Source organism: Apostichopus japonicus, chromosome 16 (assembly GCF_037975245.1).
Source record: "Apostichopus japonicus isolate 1M-3 chromosome 16, ASM3797524v1, whole genome shotgun sequence".
Classification (NCBI taxonomy): domain Eukaryota; kingdom Metazoa; phylum Echinodermata; class Holothuroidea; order Aspidochirotida; family Stichopodidae; genus Apostichopus; species Apostichopus japonicus.
This window is the reverse complement of record NC_092576.1, coordinates 32,042,035-32,059,970: the sequence shown is the minus strand read 5'-3', so window position 1 is coordinate 32,059,970 and position 17,936 is coordinate 32,042,035. Positions and strand designations below refer to the sequence as shown.

The 17,936-nt window shown below is 42.5% G+C and overlaps 3 protein-coding genes across 4 annotated transcripts in view; 1 reads left to right on the top strand and 2 right to left on the bottom strand.

Annotated features, from left to right (window-relative positions):
- Nucleotides 1–17,936, bottom strand: part of LOC139982136 (uncharacterized) — a 175,332-nt gene that overhangs the window by 10,424 nt on the left and 146,972 nt on the right. The window contains exon 8 of the mRNA XM_071994736.1: nucleotides 285–320. Within this exon, the coding sequence (XP_071850837.1) occupies nucleotides 285–320 (36 nt within the window). The remainder of the gene's footprint in view (nucleotides 1–284; nucleotides 321–17,936) is intronic.
- Nucleotides 3,171–10,317, top strand: LOC139982146 (N-lysine methyltransferase KMT5A-B-like). Of its 2 annotated transcripts, XM_071994750.1 has the most exons (5): nucleotides 3,171–4,552; nucleotides 7,224–7,323; nucleotides 7,971–8,130; nucleotides 8,631–8,820; nucleotides 9,907–10,308. In XM_071994750.1, exons 2-5 carry the CDS (start codon nucleotides 7,224–7,226, stop codon nucleotides 9,979–9,981), a joined length of 525 nt encoding a protein of 174 aa, XP_071850851.1. In that variant the 5' UTR covers nucleotides 3,171–4,552; the 3' UTR covers nucleotides 9,982–10,308. The 2 variants fall into 2 exon arrangements, 1 of the variants encoding a protein (XP_071850851.1); XR_011797995.1 differs by having other exon boundaries at nucleotides 3,171–7,323; nucleotides 7,975–8,130; nucleotides 9,907–10,317.
- Nucleotides 14,332–17,164, bottom strand: LOC139982133 (uncharacterized). Its single transcript, XM_071994732.1, has 2 exons — nucleotides 16,895–17,164; nucleotides 14,332–16,422 (listed from the first exon to the last, which is right to left on the bottom strand). Exon 2 carries the CDS (start codon nucleotides 16,420–16,422, stop codon nucleotides 14,332–14,334), a length of 2,091 nt encoding a protein of 696 aa, XP_071850833.1. The 5' UTR covers nucleotides 16,895–17,164.

Genomic DNA, 17,936 nt, shown 5'->3' with positions numbered 1-17,936 from the left:
GTTGAGCATTTCTTTGACTTTGTGTGCGGAAGGAAGATTATTTAGGCCGCATCTAAAATTGACATTGAGAACAGTGCTATCATCATTACCAGATATAAACTTGTAGCAGGCCTATCTAAAGTCCCTGTTGGATACACGACAATTAAAAACCTGTCCTCCCTGATGAGACACAAAGTTTAATACTGTTTTGTCTTATTTCTTTGTTCAACATTAATTAATACCTATGTGTCTTTATTAAAATCACCGTACTAATTAACATGAACATGAATCTAAGTCTCTCTTACCTCTTCTCCTGGTAGATTGCCATTTCCGTCACAGGCCTGGAAGGAAGAGAAATATTATATTCATGAGATTTGGAAAATGAGATTTTAGGAAAATATAATATGGCGAAGCAAACAATGTATAAGTTAGAATGATATATCTTCAAAAATATCCCAGAAAATTATTCCTGACAGGTAAACGCACATCTACATTGAACACACTAAAGTCAATATTGGAGACAGACTCGTCAATGTAAGATGCACGGACTTAACAACATGAATACAAACATCAGCTTATAGGGAAGACAAAATCACTTTTAAACCCGTCATCAACCACTGAGTGACGTCATCACAAACTGAGTGACGTCATAATGACTAACTTCTCACTGTAGTGATCACATGGATACAATGGACGACAGAGAAGATGACAAGGAGGAAAAAGAGGGCCGTATTTAAAGATAGACCCAGAACATCTTTGTCAGAAAAAGCAAATCCTTGCTTAGTCCACAAAGCAGCACATTGGTTACACCCACCCCCCCCCCCCCCCTTCGTCTGAGACGGTCTGTTTCTATCGTATTGTTAGAAGTGTAAAGATATCCATCACAGTTTTGGAAATGTAGATGTCCGGTCAAAATATACAATAAGAGACAACATTGGATAATTAAATAGATATGTTAACAATTTAAACATTTCACTAAATATAATAAACCTTGCACAAACGTGTTTCATTTCTAAATTTACCCTGTCTATGTATGTTCAATTGGAAGTTTGTACATGCGCACATAATCAGTTTTAAAATAGTTGACTCTCTCTGTTCAACATTAGGCAAGGAACATTTAGACCAGGAAGCGACGGTCTGTACATTAAGGAATATTTAGAGTGGGTTTATGTAACCGATACTCCCTGTGTGTCTGTTAGACTAGTATTTACAGAAACAGCGTGAGCTCGTCATTGCTGTGTCTCTATGTATTAGCTGGACTTGGTTTGGGTTGCTCATATATACTCAAAATACGAAAGAAATAATCCAAATATTTTAAACATTAGTTCAGATTTACCGTTGCCATTTTTTTGTATCATAATGCTGCTGCTTATTCATAGTACTGTACAGGTGAAGACATTATTTGATTAAGATATTCGTTAATGTCATTGATTTGTTCTTCAGCTAAGTTTTGGTTCAGAATAATAATAACGATGTTTCACGAGGATTTATAGTGGTATGTTGGAAACGTTAAGCAGCGTCGGTTATGTCAATTATGTTGTGTCAAAGTCATACACGCTACCAGTGTTCTACTAAATGTTGAAATGATATGCTTAGTTGTTAATTATCGTACCAATGCTCGTGATTTACTTACAGACTTTTATCTCAAAAGTATATTTTAAAGATATTTATTTCTGTTCACTTCCAGATTTTTATAAGTTTGTTTCTGCGTTGGGAATAAACGTGTTATAAACGTTTAAGTGAGTTGTTCTTCCATTATTTGGCTCCCTAAACTCTCCACCTAATCCTATACACTAACAATAAGTAATGAATAGGGCTGGAAGGTTTATGTGTGGCAATAAACTACCCTAAACACTTGAAGGTATTTATCAAGATAAATAAGCAATTAGCGGATGACAAATTCTGAATATTTAAATCAGATTATCAGTTACCGACTATACAGTAATTGAAACAACTCCACCACCCCCCCCCCACACCACCCCACCGCGGATCCTGACTACTTAAAAATCGTCTGATGTATATATTTTTGTGTCAGTTCAAAACACGCGGGAAATAATACGAATATTTGTCTTCAATTAATATTTTATCAAGTGATTGTATTGTTTAGGTTACCATGGTATCCGTACAAGATATCAACGAAGCGGGTAAGAAGAGCTACACATATATACTACATAGTTTGTTTCTGTTTTCTAATTTTATTCCCATTTTACACGAATACAATAACCCCCCCAGAACCCTTATAATGCCAGCATTTAAAATATCTCCTCTTTCCTTCATATATGAAAATGACCATGACAAGCATTACCATTCAGAAAAATATATCAGAGTTTATTGGTTTCAAATAAAAACCAGACCCGTCCTTTCATATATAAGCCTGCTTTGACCAACACACTTATATCAGTCACGTATACACTAATCTGGATATATAATAATTTAAGCAAGTGATCCTTCAAATCCCCTGAAGCTTTCTAAGCAACAAAGTTAATTTATTAGCAAGATTTAATACAATGGAAGAATACTATAACACTATAACACTAATAAGTAGTAGTCATGTGATCGAAACAACATACCTAGATCTCTTACTTAGTTGCAGGTCTATCCATTAATGTGTGAATATTATATGGATTGGTCACCGTTATAACCTATTACGTAGCATGCAGCTTTATTTAATTTTATTAAAACGTTTACGCAGTGACTTCATTCTCAACATTATTTGAGTTAAAAACTACGAAAGTGTAGAAATCAGCTAGAAAACAGAGTTAAATTCCACATACATCTGTTCCAAATTCCAAATTTCCTCATCACCATCCTGTGCATTTGACTAATTCCCGCAGTACCATAGAAATGGGTAAATTTAATTTGATTAGTAATTACTTGAACCAAGACCAACAATTTAAAGTAATATAACTGTTAGTGTTATAATGTTTCATGGAAGAGCCACGTCTCACACAAACAGAAACAACTAACAACCTAAACATGACCACTTAAAACAAGGGAGCTGGTACAGTAAGATACATGGTCAATTAAACGGACTGTTACATGTTGTTATGTGTTATGATGAATAATTACAAAGAAATTACAAGAACAGACCTGTTCAATATAATTTATAACATTCTACGGTATCACCTCAAAATTAACGTGAAGTTTATTGGATGCAAATTCACAACCTCGAATATTAATAAACGGCATGTGTCAACAAGAAAACCAAGAGGTTTTGAGATTCCTTGGCATCTAAATATTACTGTAGGTTCATTGTGTACACTTGGTTCCGACCTTTTATGAATATTAATGTAGCATCAACACAAATGTTGTTCCTTGCTATCAGCTCAAGTTTGATGAACAAATTGATATTTTAAAGAATTTGCTTTAAGCTCTACCACTCATTAATATTCATGCCCCCTCATTAATAGTATTGGGGTAGAATTCCGACTTGCAGCTGGAAGGTTAGGGGTTCGACTCCTGGCCGGGTCATACTGAAGATTTGTTGAAAATCATTCTAAGCCCCGCCCACTCATTAATATTCATGATATTAGCACCAAAATAAATAGGGATCGTCTACTCATAATGGGTAACCTATGTACCAAGAATGAGATCAATCCACCTTGGGATTGCTGAGAAAACCTAATTTCAAGCTTTTTTGCGAAAAACAACACTTAGCCCCGCCCCTCATGAATAATAATGAGATTGGACAAACTGTCACCATATTCATATAGAGGACTTTCCTCTTGTACCACCAAACCAAGTTCCATGAAAATTGAACTTACGGTTTCGAAGATATTGACATTTGTTGAAAATCACTCTAAGCCCCACCCACTCATTAATATTCATGATATTAGCACCAAAATAAATAGGGATCGTCTACTCATGATGGGTAACCTATGTACCAAGAATGAGATCAATCCACCTTGGGATTGCCGAGAAAACCTAATTTCAAGCGTTTTTGCGAAAAACAACACTTAGCCCCGCCCCTCATGAATAATAATGAGATTGGACAAACTGTCACCATATTCATATAGAGGACTTTCCTCTTGTACCACCAAACTAAGTTCCATGAAAATTGAACTTACGGTTACGAAGATATTGACATTTGTTGAAAATCACTCTAAGCCCCGCCCACTCATTAATATTCATGATATTAGCACCAAAATAAATAGGGATCGTCTACTCATGATGGGTAACCTATGTACCAAGAATGAGATCAATCTACCTTGGGATTGCTGAGAAAACCTAATTTCAAGCTTGGCGTCACACACACACACACACGCACACACACACATACTAACATTGTATACGTATGTGGGGCAGAATTTCTCCCAATTTTTTTACATACACTTGTGAATCAAGAGGACTACGAATCACAAGTGTATGCAGAGAACTCACACAAGTGGTCTAATTAGTGTGAACAAGGATTTACATTTTATCAATGTAAAGAAACTGATTCAACATTGCAGAATAGCGCCCTCAAAGTAATACAGAAGCAACACCCTACAGTACATATCACTGACATGTTGGCAGGGTTGAAGATGTTCTTTCAACTGGGATTTAAGAAGATAGAAACAATGACATTTTAAAGGTGAGCATGTATAAAAATTAGGGGAAAGTCATAATAAAAAAAGATAAAGGATCAATTTGAATATTAAAAAGCCTAGGCTATAGGCCTAGCTAGTCTTCATATACCCTTTACTGTTGTAGATAGGCACATAACATGGTATGCTATAGGCTAGGCTAAAGACTAGGCTGCCACAGAATATATTAATGATTCAATCCTAGGCTAGGCCTAGCCTACATGTTATAAGTAGTAGGATATAGGTTAGATCTTGGAGGTTACAATTTAATAGCTTCATTTATTTTTGTTACTTGGTGCAGCTTGAATTTGGAATTTGAATAATTAAATATACCAGTTGTTGTGAAATTATATATTTTTAGTAAGGCCTGTGTTTGAAATTCCAGGCCACACATGTACTGTCTATAGCCTAGGCTAGGTCAATAACATTAAGTCATTCACCAATTTAACAAAGGCTAGTTGTTAGATAAGGTTCTGTACCATATCGTAATCATACCCGAATAGTACTACGCCTATGTAAAAGCTCAAGCCCTGAGCTGATGTTAAAGTAGTTAAACTGCACTATGATGCATGCTGCTCGGATTTGTTTTAGCCCACTGAAAGTTACGCTGTATTCCTAGAGACATGTCATCATACATAATAACTTAACGGTAGTTAGGGTTGCAAGATATGAAGATTTGTGTCAAGTTTTATAGCTCAAATGCAGGCCAGACGTATCAATTAATGGTATACTAGAGGGTGACAGCCGGATATTCATAAGGTAACGTTCTATATCCATAAGGTTCATTGTTCATAAGGTTCGCTATTCATAATGAGCAAAAAGGTTCATTGTTTATATGGTTCGTTATTCCTAATGAAAGAAAAATGTTTGTTGTTCATAATTGGTAAAAGGGTTGGATATTCAGAATGGTGAAAAGGGTTCGTAATCCATAATAGAGCAAAGGTTCATTATTCATAATAAGACAAAGGGTTCGATATTCATTTAGACAAATAGGTTCGTTATCCATAATGGGAAGAAGGGTTCGTTATTCATAATAGGCCTTGCCAATTACACTTGTATGAATATCGCACTTCTCTCCTATTATGAATAAGAAAACTTTTTCCCTTTATGGATTATGGAACGTTTGCTCCATTACTGTATGAATATCGAATTAACCCTTTGTCCCATTTAATGATTAGGAATAAAGAACCTTTTTGTCTAATATGGATTACGCACTCTTTGCTCTATTATGAATAAGGAACCCTTTGTCTTATTATGAATAAGGAATAAGTTAACCGAATAAGTTTCCATTACGAATACCGGATCTTATGAATTATGATCCCTTTTCATAATGAACAACAAACTTTTTATCGAAAAAATGCATGTTATGAATAACGAACCTTATGAACAATGACTCTTATGAATAGCGGACCTTATGAATATTGGGCAGACCCCTACTAGAGAGCACCTAGCCTATCTAGCTGTGCCTGCATATTTTAATTTACTCCCATTATTTAAGCTAAGCGCTGCCTATTGCCATTTTACTGACAAGTAAATAGGCTAATATTAATAATATTGTGATATGGCTTCTAGCTAGGCCTAGGTCCTATTTTTGGAGTTAATTGAACATCTACTAAATTCTAAGCAAGCCTACTGTATAGGATATGTTGCCTGAGGATTTCTGATATTGTTTAGAAATTCTATACATATTACATAGTATAAACATTCTAAGGAGGTTCCTTTAGCATGATATATCCACACTAAATACCACACTACTAAAGTATCAGCCTAACCAACACTACATAAAGTGTGGTAGGCTAGAAATATCATATAGTATAGGCAGTATACACAATATCATCATGAAATTGATTTTGCTGACTAAAATCATAGACAAACTTCCTTCTGACATGTGCAGTCTGAGCTAAAATTAAATCCAGTAGACTTAAAGGACTTAAGGGAGAAAACTGTGAGCTATGATTATGAACCAATCTGAGAACCAAAAGTCTTGCCTTAGCTCTGTAAATTGTGCACTGTACTACACAAGGAGTGGTGAAATAAGGGTTGCATATTAGTAAACACTAACCTATATATGGTGACTTCATGATACACAGTTGAGTCATGAACAGTGGGGTCAGGATTGAGTATTTTCATTTTTGTAATGGTCCATCATAGTAAGTTGTGTTAACAAACTTTGGTCAATAAATTAGATGGGGTAAATCAACACCCTCCCCAACCAAATCAGGAGCCCTTTGTGACCATTCTCACCCTGAAAGAAAAGTTTTTCCATTTTTGTAATTGTCCATGATAGTACATTGTTTTGGCACTTTGGTTCCTCTCCCATATAAGGGAAACTTGGGGGGGGGGGTCTCACGATACCTTTCCTCCTGGAAATTAGGTGGTCAGTATTTTCAGTTTGTAATGGTCCATCATAGTAATTTACTTTGAAAATAAAGTTTGGTCCATAATTAAGATGGGTATATACTAACCCCCCCCCCCTTCCCCACAACTTGATTCAGAATTTATTATTTGAATTTAAACAATAGAAGTGGCAGCAGCAGATATAACAAGTAAACAGATTTTAGTTAAATTTTAGTAGATTTTTGAAACTGATTTAGTTACATTTGGAAAGTTATATTATTCATGTATTTCTCACTTAAACTTTGCTTTTCAAGCCTATAACTGTGTCAGTTTATTTTGCAGATGTATAACTTACGGTGCAGACGTCAACCTACACCAAACCTAAACAAAAAATTGGCAGATAGAAATGGGTTATCTGTTCAATGGATAAATAAGGAAAAAGGTATGCGTCAAATAATATTTAATGAGTTATTCCTTGCTAAGTCTTGGGAAAAGTTGTTGCCATTAATTGTCAGCATTCAATGTTACCTAGAGTATCATCAAATTAGCATAAACAAAAATTTGAATTCACTAGCTTGCATACCAGGGCTAATCCAGGGTTCTATGAACAGGGGCTGCAGTGAGAGCAAGGAGTGTAGCAGTTGTGAGGTTAAATGGGGGTGGGCTGGGAAGCCTGATGCCCATATGTTTTTATTTGAATTATTTCCTACCATTTGCATTGGCAGCCCAACAAATACCTAAGGGCCTCCCTTAGAAAATTTTTTTTTTTTTATAATTAGACACTAGCTGTTATAGATGAAATTTTCTGGCATAGTCTGGCAGCCTAATATAGTTCACAGAGAAAGTATCTTTTTATTAGTATTTTTTGACGAAATTTAACGGTGCAATTAAGAGCTCACCAAACCCAATGCAAATATTAAGTGAAATTGTCTTTAAATTGCAAATGCAGACTTAACCATGATAAATAATACTAAATTTGTAATTGGCTGCATCAGAAACTATGGTGTTCCCAAAAAAATACTGAGTTACTGTACATCTTTGTGTGTGATCTAAAACTATGCTGACTTTAAGACCATTTTCTTTTGTAAGGTAGAGGAGTCTTTGCAACAGAGGAAATATCCTCTGGAGAATTTCTCCTACAATACAGAGGGGATCTCACCACAAGGAAAAATGCTGAAATAAGATGTCAGAAAAAAGTTGCAGACATAACCTACCTTTATTTCTTCATGCATAATGGACAAAATCTCTGGTAAATTATCAATCAAACAATATTTTAACAGCTATTTATGACAATACAGGTTACAACAAAGACAGAAAACATTGAAAATACTATCATTATCTTCCTACTAAATTTTTGGGAGAATATTTAGACATATATTACAGAGATCGATACCTCACTTATATCCAAAGTGCAAAAATCTTTGATGGAATATATGCTTCTGAGTATTTGCAAACAGGAAATAACAAATCACTTTTATGATACTAATAATTATACTCATATAAACTCATACTGTATACTTGTAATTTGTCTCTCTCCATCTTAGCTTTGGGGTTTTTCAAAAATCTTGTGATGCCACTTCTTGCATAAATATTTTATGCCATGTTTAACAAACATTGCTGGATGTGGCACCATGAATGTTTAGAATAACTTTTTTGATGTTGTTTACTGAAGTTATACACTGCTTATAGAGCAAGATTGATTTTACAAGTTAATTCAATGTAAAACAGTCTTATTTTATATCTTTGCAGTGTTGATGCTACAAAGGAGGACAACTCCCTAGGAAGACTTGTCAATGATGACAAAAGGAATGCCAACTGCTTCATGAAGGTTGCAAAAGATGATGTAATACCACATCTTTGTCTATATGCTAAGAAGAAAATACTACCAGGGGAGGAGATAACATATGACTATGGTGGTTATTGCCCTTGGAGAAAGAAGGTAACATTAAAATTTAATTAAAATGCTGTGAAATAACAATACTTTTTTATGTGTCTTACAAGTTCAACTCGCATTCACATTGATTGAGAAATTGCCAGCATTTATGAAGCATGCGTTAGTTGACCAGAGATGACACTTCTTATCGACCCTAACCAATTCAATAAAAGACAAGTAATGAGATATGGTCAAATACGGGAGTAATTTTCCATAAGGAAGGCAATTGGTGGTCCCGGGAACCCAGTGGTTAATTATTGAAAATACACATCTATAATATATCTCAATGTAATCTATATACCCTTAGCATATAAAATATATCAGAATGGGCATATTGAATCCCTCATATAACAGGTCAAAATATTCTACTGAACCCGTCCCATACCAAGCAGTTTTGAGGCTGCGAAACAAAGGATCAACCAGAGGTATAGAAATAGTATAGTCTGAAGCAGTATCTATACGCTGTGTCAGCTATGATGATTTTCACACACATGATTCAGTGCATGGTACATTCAATTGTTGGTCAGAATCGGGACATACATACAGTCAAATGTGGTGCAAACTGTAGATTTGCATTGTTTCACACAGATGATTTGACCATGGATACTTTTGTGGGGCTATGGTAAATTTCACAAACATGATTCAATAAGCCCTAGTACACCTTTTTTTTAAATTGTATCTAAACAACGTCAGTTGTGGTAGCTGCATGTTAACTATATTACGCTATCGTGTATTGGTCAGTCAAGACATTTAGGGCAGAGGTGCCATTCAGAAGCTGTGTATCCCACTTTGTCATCACAAGGTTCCTAGATCAAGCTACTGTCAGACTATACAGTAGGTTAATCCTCTTCAGCCATTGATTAGCATATATGGCCTAATACGGGGGAAATGTTCCATCAGATAAGGAAGGCAATTGGTGGTCCCCTGAACCGAGTGGTGATTATATTGATAATACACTCCTGTATGGATGCCAATTGTGTGGAAATTCTTGATCATTTTAATAACACACCCCAATATAGACAGGTCCTAAATCTCTAAGCATTATATTTATTTCAATCAAGATCAATAATTTACTGATTGTACTTTTTGCAGACAACTAATGAAGAGCATGATGAAGTACCTCAGGAGGAAATGAATACTATGGTATGTACCATAATATTTTGGTAAATTAATTTAAGACAATAATTATAGGTATGGGTATTAAACTATACAAGCTAGAATACACAATAGATGTAATCTATATACCCTAAGAATATAAAATATAACAGAATATAAATCCCTCATATAACAGGTGAAAATATTCTACTGAACCCGTTCCATACCAAGCAGTTTTGAGGCTGCGAAACAAAGGATCGACCAGAAATATAGAAATAGCATAGTCTGAAGCAGTATCTATACCCTGTGGCAGCTATGATGATTTTCACACACATGATTCAGTGCATGGTACATTCAATTGTTGGTCAGAATCGGGACATACATACAGTCAAATGTGGTGCAAACTGTAGATTTGCATTGTTTCACACAGATGATTTGAGGATGGATACTTTTGTGGGGCTATGATAAATATCACAAACACAATTCAATAGTACACCTTCCTTTAAGATAGTATACAAATTATACATGGTTATGAGTGCAATAGTGCAAATATTTCATGAGTTAAAAGATGGAATGTTCCATTCAACGAGGCGCAGCTGAGTTGAATGGAACAAATTACATTTTTCAACGAATGTAATATATGTACTATTGCACAAATGGAAACCATTCATTATTTGTTTCATACAACACCTTCAAATTTGGATATAATTGGATCCCCAAAACTCACTGGTTTGGGGATTTACGAGCGACGATACTTACCTGTCTCCCACTCCACTATTGCACTTTCCTATCTACCTAACTACACATTTGGAATATTTTAGCACTGCGCCCTCGCTCCCTAGGCACCGCCCACTAACTCCTCCTTCCGAATCTATCCCAGGACACAAGCAGGCAGCTTGCCCCTCGTTCGGGTAGGGAGGGCGGGTGGCACCTAAGGGGGAGCCGAGGGCGGCGAAGAAGCGTGCGCGAGCTCCGCTGATCATCAGAGAAGCCCCCACCCGGTGACATGGAGGTGGGGTGCAAGTGATGTTATGTGCGACGGTAATCTTACACTGGAGTGCGCTCGAACTGGTGCATGTTAGAGGTATCAGTTCGAAAAGAAGCCCTGTTAGGGTATGAGCACTCACCTCAATCAGGATGGGTGTAAGAGGAGTGTCGCGATCGTCGAGCGTCTCAGGGTCCTGTTGGAAGAGTTCGTTATGAACCAGGTGAGACATGTGAGGCCTGTGCGGCCGGGAGAGGCTAGCTGACGATCCCAGGAGCTCGCGGTAAGGGCGGCGTCCTGAGTCATGTGGTGCTCAGCGGTCTAGTTGGCGTTTGTGTCGTCGGGTAGGTCCCGAGTGGTGGTGGGAGGAGGGAAAGACAGGTAAGTATCGTCGCTCGTAAATCCCCAAACCAGTGAGTTTTGGGGAATTTACTTCGCTCCTCTCTTACCTGTCTCCCACTCCACTATTGCACAGAGTGGCACTGTTACGATGGTGGGAGGCCCAACGGGCGGGACCTGCCCAAAGGAACCCCCAACACCGCACGTCCGAATGCCGCCTCCGAAGCGAGGGTGTCGGTCAGATATGTGGCGACGAAAGTTGATGGTGTCTTCCATGCCGCCGCCTTCAGGATCTCCTCCAGGGGTACCCCCGCGAATAGTGCTTTAGAGGAAGCTTGGCCCCTGAGGTCATGTGCCCGAACCCTCTCTCCCCCTGTGGTGTGAGGCTGGATGAGCTGGACCAGCCACCGGGAGATCGTGTCCTTAGACGCCGGAGTGTGAGGGGCAGACGGTAGGATGAACAGTTTTGGCGAAGTTCGGAGGTCTTTGGTTCTGTGTAAGTACCATCGGAGTGCCCTGACTGGGCACCAGAGTTTGTCCTCTCTGATCGATGAAAAATGCGAGATTTTTGGTAGGAAAATGTCGCCTGGCACAAACTCAAGAGTTTGGTTCTTCGGGAGGAAGGAGGGATCGGGGATGAGTCGTACCCCATTGACGTCAAAACGTATGTGTCCCTCCGCCACGGATAACGCGTGGAGGCAGCTTCTCCGTCTGGCCGATGCGGCTGCTATCAGGAACAGGGTCTTCTGTGTGACGTGTCGTAAGGACGCTGATGCCATCGGTTCAAAAGGATCATTCGCCATCTCCCTGAGAACACCATTTATACTCCAAGAGTGGGGGAGTTTTGGTGTTGTCGGTCTCCTGTTGGCCATGCCACGGAGGACTGCCGAGATGACCTTGTTTGACCCCATGGTGGAGCCGTCTGCGAAGCCTGTGTGGACCGCCGCTATAGCTGAGCGGTAGTTTTTGATGGTGGAGACCTGTCTGCCTTGATGGAACAGGGACATCATGAAGTCTGTTACGTGTTTTACAGAGGCTGAACGCGGATCAATCTGGGCGTTCGTGCACCATCGGTAGAAGCAGTCGAGCCTTGTAGTATAAGTTCTGATGGTGCTAGGTCTCCTTGCCGCTGCTGCCATATCGGCAACGTCTTCTGAAAATCCTCGCGTTCTGAGGTCAGACTTGATAATGGCCAGGCAGTCAGGTCCAGAGACCTGATGTTCGGGTGGAAGATCTTCCCCTTGGCTTGGGTGAGTAGGTGAGGGGAGTCTGGTAATGCGCGAGGTACTCCGCAGAGGAGGTCGAGCAGAAGGGGGAACCACGGCCTCCTGGGCCATCTGGGGGCTATGAGAAGCAGTCTCGTCCTGGATCTCCGAAGCTTCAGAAGGACCTTGTGGATGAGGCACAGGGGTGGGAAGGCGTATGCCTGCATCCCGTCCCATGAGATGGACATCGCGTCTGCTGCCCAGGCCTGTGGGTGCCATCTCCTGGAGCAGAAAGTCGGGAGTTTGGCATTCTCGGCTGAGGCAAAGAGGTCGATGTTCGGACGACCAAGGACATTGAAGAGCTGTGCGCAAGTCTGGCGTTGTAGTGACCATTCTGTGGGGCTTAATGTGCCCCTGGAGAGGGCGTCTGCCACCTGATTGTCCTCCCCAGCCAGGTGTGAGGCTCTCAGTTGTATGTCGTTTTGCCGGCACCAGTGTAGGAGGTCCCAAGTCGCTTGACAAAGTCGGGTCGATCTGGTGCCCCCCTGTCTGTTGATGTAGGAGACTGCGGTGGTATTGTCCGCGAATGCCGTCACTGTGTGGCCTCGCAATTGCTCCTGAAAATGGCGGAGTCCTCTTGCTATCGCCTCGAGTTCGAGCTCGTTGATGTGGAGGCGTTTGTAATGGTCTGACCAAGTCCCTGCGACTGTGAGGGTCTGCCAGAATGCTCCCCAGCCGACTAATGAGGCGTCGGAGGTAATTGACGTAAGGGGCCTCTCCTGGTGGAAGGGTCTCCCGTTGGCCCAGTTCTCCGGATTCGCCCACCAAGCGAGGTGTTGTGTGTCTAGGGGGGCTAGAGGTACTCGCATTTGTATGTCGGAGACCTCCGGTTTGTAGAGGCTCAGTAAGTGGAATTGGAGAGGCCTCATCCGAAGCTTGCAAAAGGGGGTGATGCCCACGAGGCTGGCTATGAGTCCGAGGAGCTACAGCCAGGTTCTCGCCGTCGAGAATTGCCTGTTGAGCATGCGCTGGGCTAGCTGCGCCAGTTGTAATATCCTCTCTTGGGATGGTCGGACTGACCCCTCGGCGAAGTCGAGGTCGGCTCCGAGGTATTTGACTTGCTGGCTTGGGGTGAGGTTGGATTTGCCATCGTTGACCAGCCAGCCGAGACGAAAAAGGAGGTCTGTCGTAAGGGTGACGTTGCGTCGTGCCTCCTGATACGAGTCGCCTAGTATGAGCCAGTCGTCTAGGTAGACGAACAGAGGAATTCCTCTGCGACGGAGTTCCTTGACTGCTGCTCCCGCTACTCGGGTAAACACCCTTGGGGCGGTGGATAGTCCGAACGGGAGTGCTGTGAACTTGAAGTCTGTTCCCCCATAGCTGAATGCGAGGAATCGCTGGTGTTTCGGGTGGATCGGTATGTGTAAGTAGGCGTCTTTCAGATCCACCGTTGATGCCCACATCCCTTTGTTGAGGGATGGTAGGATGATGGATAGTGTTTCCATCCTGAAGCGTTTTGGTTTTATAAACGCTTTGTTTAATGGCCGCAGGTTCAGAATCGGCCTCCAGGACTTGTCTTTTTTTGGAGTGAGGAAGAATGACGAACGGAAAAGGGGTCCCTCCCTTCCTGTCGTCCTCACTACCGCGCCCTTGTCCAACAATGCCTGGATTTCTGTCTCCAGAGCGCGGCGTTGGTCTGGATCCTCGGGGATTGGGGTGATTCTCCTCCCTCCGCCTTCCGGAGGTAAGTGGGGTATATCGACGAATTCTATGCGGTACCCCGCTGAGATCACCTCCAATACCCAAGAGTCCGGACCCAGAAGTTCCCATTGCTGGGTGAATAGTCGAAGTCTCCCCCCTACCATCGGGTAGACCGTGGTAGGGTGGGCATCCCTAGGGCCGGGCACCGAAGGTGGATCTGGGTGGCTGAGCACCACGTGGGTCAGGTCCGGTCCTACCTCGTCGTGCTGCTGGCTGTCTGGGTGCGTTCCATGACCGAACCGTTCCTTGCGGTCTCCATCCCGCTCCCCGGTATTGTCTGTTTCTCGGTGGGGATGGTCTACGAGACCTGCCACGTCTGTCGCCTGAGGACGGGGCGTTGCTCCGACCGCGGCTCCTGACAGGTCTGGGGCCAGAGAACGATCTCGTGGGAGCGTTCTGTCCCTGGGGTCTCCGGGTGTTCAGCCTCGAGAACGACGTCTTGGCGAGGGAGTCTCGTTTTGTGAACTCCGACTGCACAGCGTCCGCAAACTGGCCCGCGAACAGGTCTTCGTTTGCTATTGGGAGGTGTGTTAATCTCTCGCGAGTCTCCCCGTCTGGCCACCGCATTGCTGCAAGAACGTTGTCTCGTCTTGATTCCACCAGCTTTACAGACATCCTGGCGAACTGATCATAGATGAGTCTCGCCAGTGGTCCCAACAGCCACAGGATTTGTGATGCCTCCCGGTCTGGGATCTGGTCTTTGTCCTCTGGCAGCTGCTGGTGGTGCCTCATCAGCAGTTCTGCTGCGAGCATAAAAGTAGAGGCAAACTTCATCCCGACTCTGGAGGCCTGGTCGAGGTCATAGGCCGATTGTTCCGCTTTCTTGCGCAGTGGCTCTCTGAAGTAACCCGAGCTCAGAGCTTGTTCCGCTCTGAGTCGGTCCCTGACCTCCCCTGTAATGGACGGAACCTTGAAGATTCGTTTCCAAGTATCGTCATGGATCTTTAGGGCTCTATCCTGCTTTGCTGGAAAAGCAGTCCATCTCTTTTTGGCCTGAAGCCCTTCGATCCTGTCGAAGCAGACAGCGTCCACCGGGACACAAGGTGTCGTGGACTGCGACGGCTCATTCGTGGTCCGCAGTTTCGAAGTCCGCTCTGTTGGCTTGGGGTTGGGAGGCAGCTCAAAGCCGAGTCTTGTTGTGAAGATGTGGATGGCCTTCGCGATGAGGTCTGGGGGCAGGTCAATGCCTTTGACGCTTTGCTCTTCGTCCTCCTCATCTTCCGCCTCGTCAACCTGTGACTCGTACTCGTCCAGGACTGAGGCTTCATCCCCACGTTCAGACCATGTTTCTGACGCTACTAGCTCCAGTGCGTCCAGATCGTGGTCCATGGGTGTCAGTGGAGGTCTTCCCTGGTCCAGGGTTAGCGGCCTGACTGGCAGCTGTGGAGCGGTGGATGCGTCGGTTGTGGCCGCATTCTGTGCGGGCGTCATTTGTGCGACGAGTGGTTGTAATATAGCGGACAGTTGGGAGAGAAGCCAATTCCCATCCGCTTGTGGTCGCTCCCCTCGGGGAGGGTCCCTGGCTCCTGTCGGTCTATCGCTGCCTCTGCGTCTATAGCCGCTGTCTGAGTCCTGGGAGGATTCGTCCTGGACTGGAGATGGGTCCCTTGGATGTGGGGATCTGCTCCTGGAGCGAGGTCTGGTCGGCTGTGGTGCCGGCCGTTTTCCTCTGTCCCTGGTGAGTTGTATCTCAGAGCTCAGGTCTGCAGGGACTGGCAATTCTGGTGGTCCAGTGGACCAGAGGTCTGGAGGTTCGGTGGTCTGTGGACCAGTGGACTGCAGTTGCGTCGACCCTTCTTCCGGACGTGTGGTCCGTTTGGGTCTGGGGGCTTTGCCCTTGCCCTTGTTGCTTCTCTTGCCTTTTGATTTGGCATTAGAACTCGTGCTATTCCCGGACCCAACCGGTACTGCAACGAGTGGGGAACCATCGCCAGAGGCGACTGGCTCCAAAACACTCCCTTCAGGTGCCTCCGGTTCAGAAGCCGGGGCGGGAGGTGGTGAGAGTCTTGTGAGCTTAGATTGCAATTTCTCCCTGCGAGTTGCCATCCAGGCCTCAATCTCCTGCCAATTTGCTGGAGTCAGCGTGACGCATATCGAGCATGGGTCCCGTCGTGAGCAAGACCTGCACATCGGGCATAGCTCATGGTCGTCCCAGGTCCTTCCTGGACGAAAGAGCGAGCAAGTTGCGCACTTGATCGATGTTCTGCCTTCCTTTGATGCCATCTGAAAAGATCGTTAAGGAACACACAAAAACATACAAAATGCCTTCCCCTCATGGAAGAACCACTTGGGGCAAGGGAACAATGATTCAGACCGTAAAGGTCGCAACTTTTTTTTTTTTTTTTTTTGAGGCCTAGCCTCTAGCCTAACGTACAAAAGTCGTATCCTATCGTACAAAAACCGAGCCTAGTGTTAAGGCAAAAAGACAAACACGTCTAGAAAAACGGGTACAAGTTTCCCCACAGCCTAGGTGGTCGCAAAAAACGGCTCAGGAGGGCCTAAGCCCTGTCTAGGCTAAACAGCAGCACCGAAGGGTGCAAGGGGAGAAAACAGCTGAGCCAAAACGGCCACTGGACGAGATTCGCGTGACTATGAAAATCGCGCATCTGGTACCCACAGTAACATGTATATGGTCTAAAAACGTGTACAGAATGGGCATGAGAAAATGGTGAAAAGATCGAATTTAAAAGGATACTTAAGCAGTGCTTCTAAGGAAGTGTTGGAAATGTCTTCTAGGATCTGCAGATCTGTGAAAAAGTCCCAAAACTTGTCCAAAAAGCGTTCGAAAAATTGAAAAGATTTCGTTCACAAAAATGTAGTGTTTCTTCCTGGCTGGTAGATTCGGAAGGAGGAGTTAGTGGGCGGTGCCTAGGGAGCGAGGGCGCAGTGCTAAAATATTCCAAATGTGTAGTTAGGTAGATAGGAAAGTGCAATAGTGGAGTGGGAGACAGGTAAGAGAGGAGCGAAGTAAATTGTAAAATGCACTCATGCAACAGATTTTTTTGAACAGACAGGTTTCTATGCTCTCTTACCATTGAAAAAAAGTGCTATCAAAAAAGTATAGCACAAGGTTCTATTTCATAGAGTGCAATAGAGCGGATTTTGCATGCAATCGATGAGCAATTGACCAATCAAATGGCCGGAATATAATTAGGTGTTGTATAATATCTAAACACCTTCAGTCGTGGTAGCTGCATGTTAAAATTATTACACTTTTATGACAGTATTGGTCAGTCAAGACATTTAGGGCAGAGGTGCCATTCAGAAGCTGTGTATCCCACTTTGTCATCACAAGGTTCCTAGATCAAGCTACTGTCAGACTATACAGTAGGTTAATCCTCTTCAGCCATTGATGAGCATATATGGCCTAATACGGGGGAAATGTTCCATTAGATAAGGAAGGCAATTGGTGGTCCCCTGAACCGAGTGGTGATTATATTGATAATACACTCCTGTATGGATGCCAATTGTGTGAAAATTCTTGATCATTTTAATAACACACCCCAATATAGACAGGTCCTAAATCTCTAAGCATTATATTTATTTCAATCAAGATCAATAATTTACTGATTGTACTTTTTGCAGACAACTAATGAAGAGCATGATGAAGTACCTCAGGAGGAAATGAATACTATGGTATGTACCATAATATTTTGGTAAATTAATTTAAGACAATAATTATAGGTATGGGTATTAAACTATACAAGCTAGAATACACAATAGATGTAATCTATATA

Excerpts from the sequence above, each read along its gene's own strand:
- LOC139982133 (XM_071994732.1), bottom strand. The coding sequence starts at position 16,422 with ATGGCATCAAAGGAAGGCAGAACATCGATCAAGTGCGCAACTTGCTCG.
- LOC139982146 (XM_071994750.1), top strand. The coding sequence starts at position 7,224 with ATGTATAACTTACGGTGCAGACGTCAACCTACACCAAACCTAAACAAA. Across the intron at positions 7,324-7,970 it reads ATGGATAAATAAGGAAAAAG|GTAGAGGAGTCTTTGCAACA; the intron begins GTATGCGTCAAA and ends TTCTTTTGTAAG. Across the intron at positions 8,821-9,906 it reads ATTGCCCTTGGAGAAAGAAG|ACAACTAATGAAGAGCATGA; the intron begins GTAACATTAAAA and ends TACTTTTTGCAG.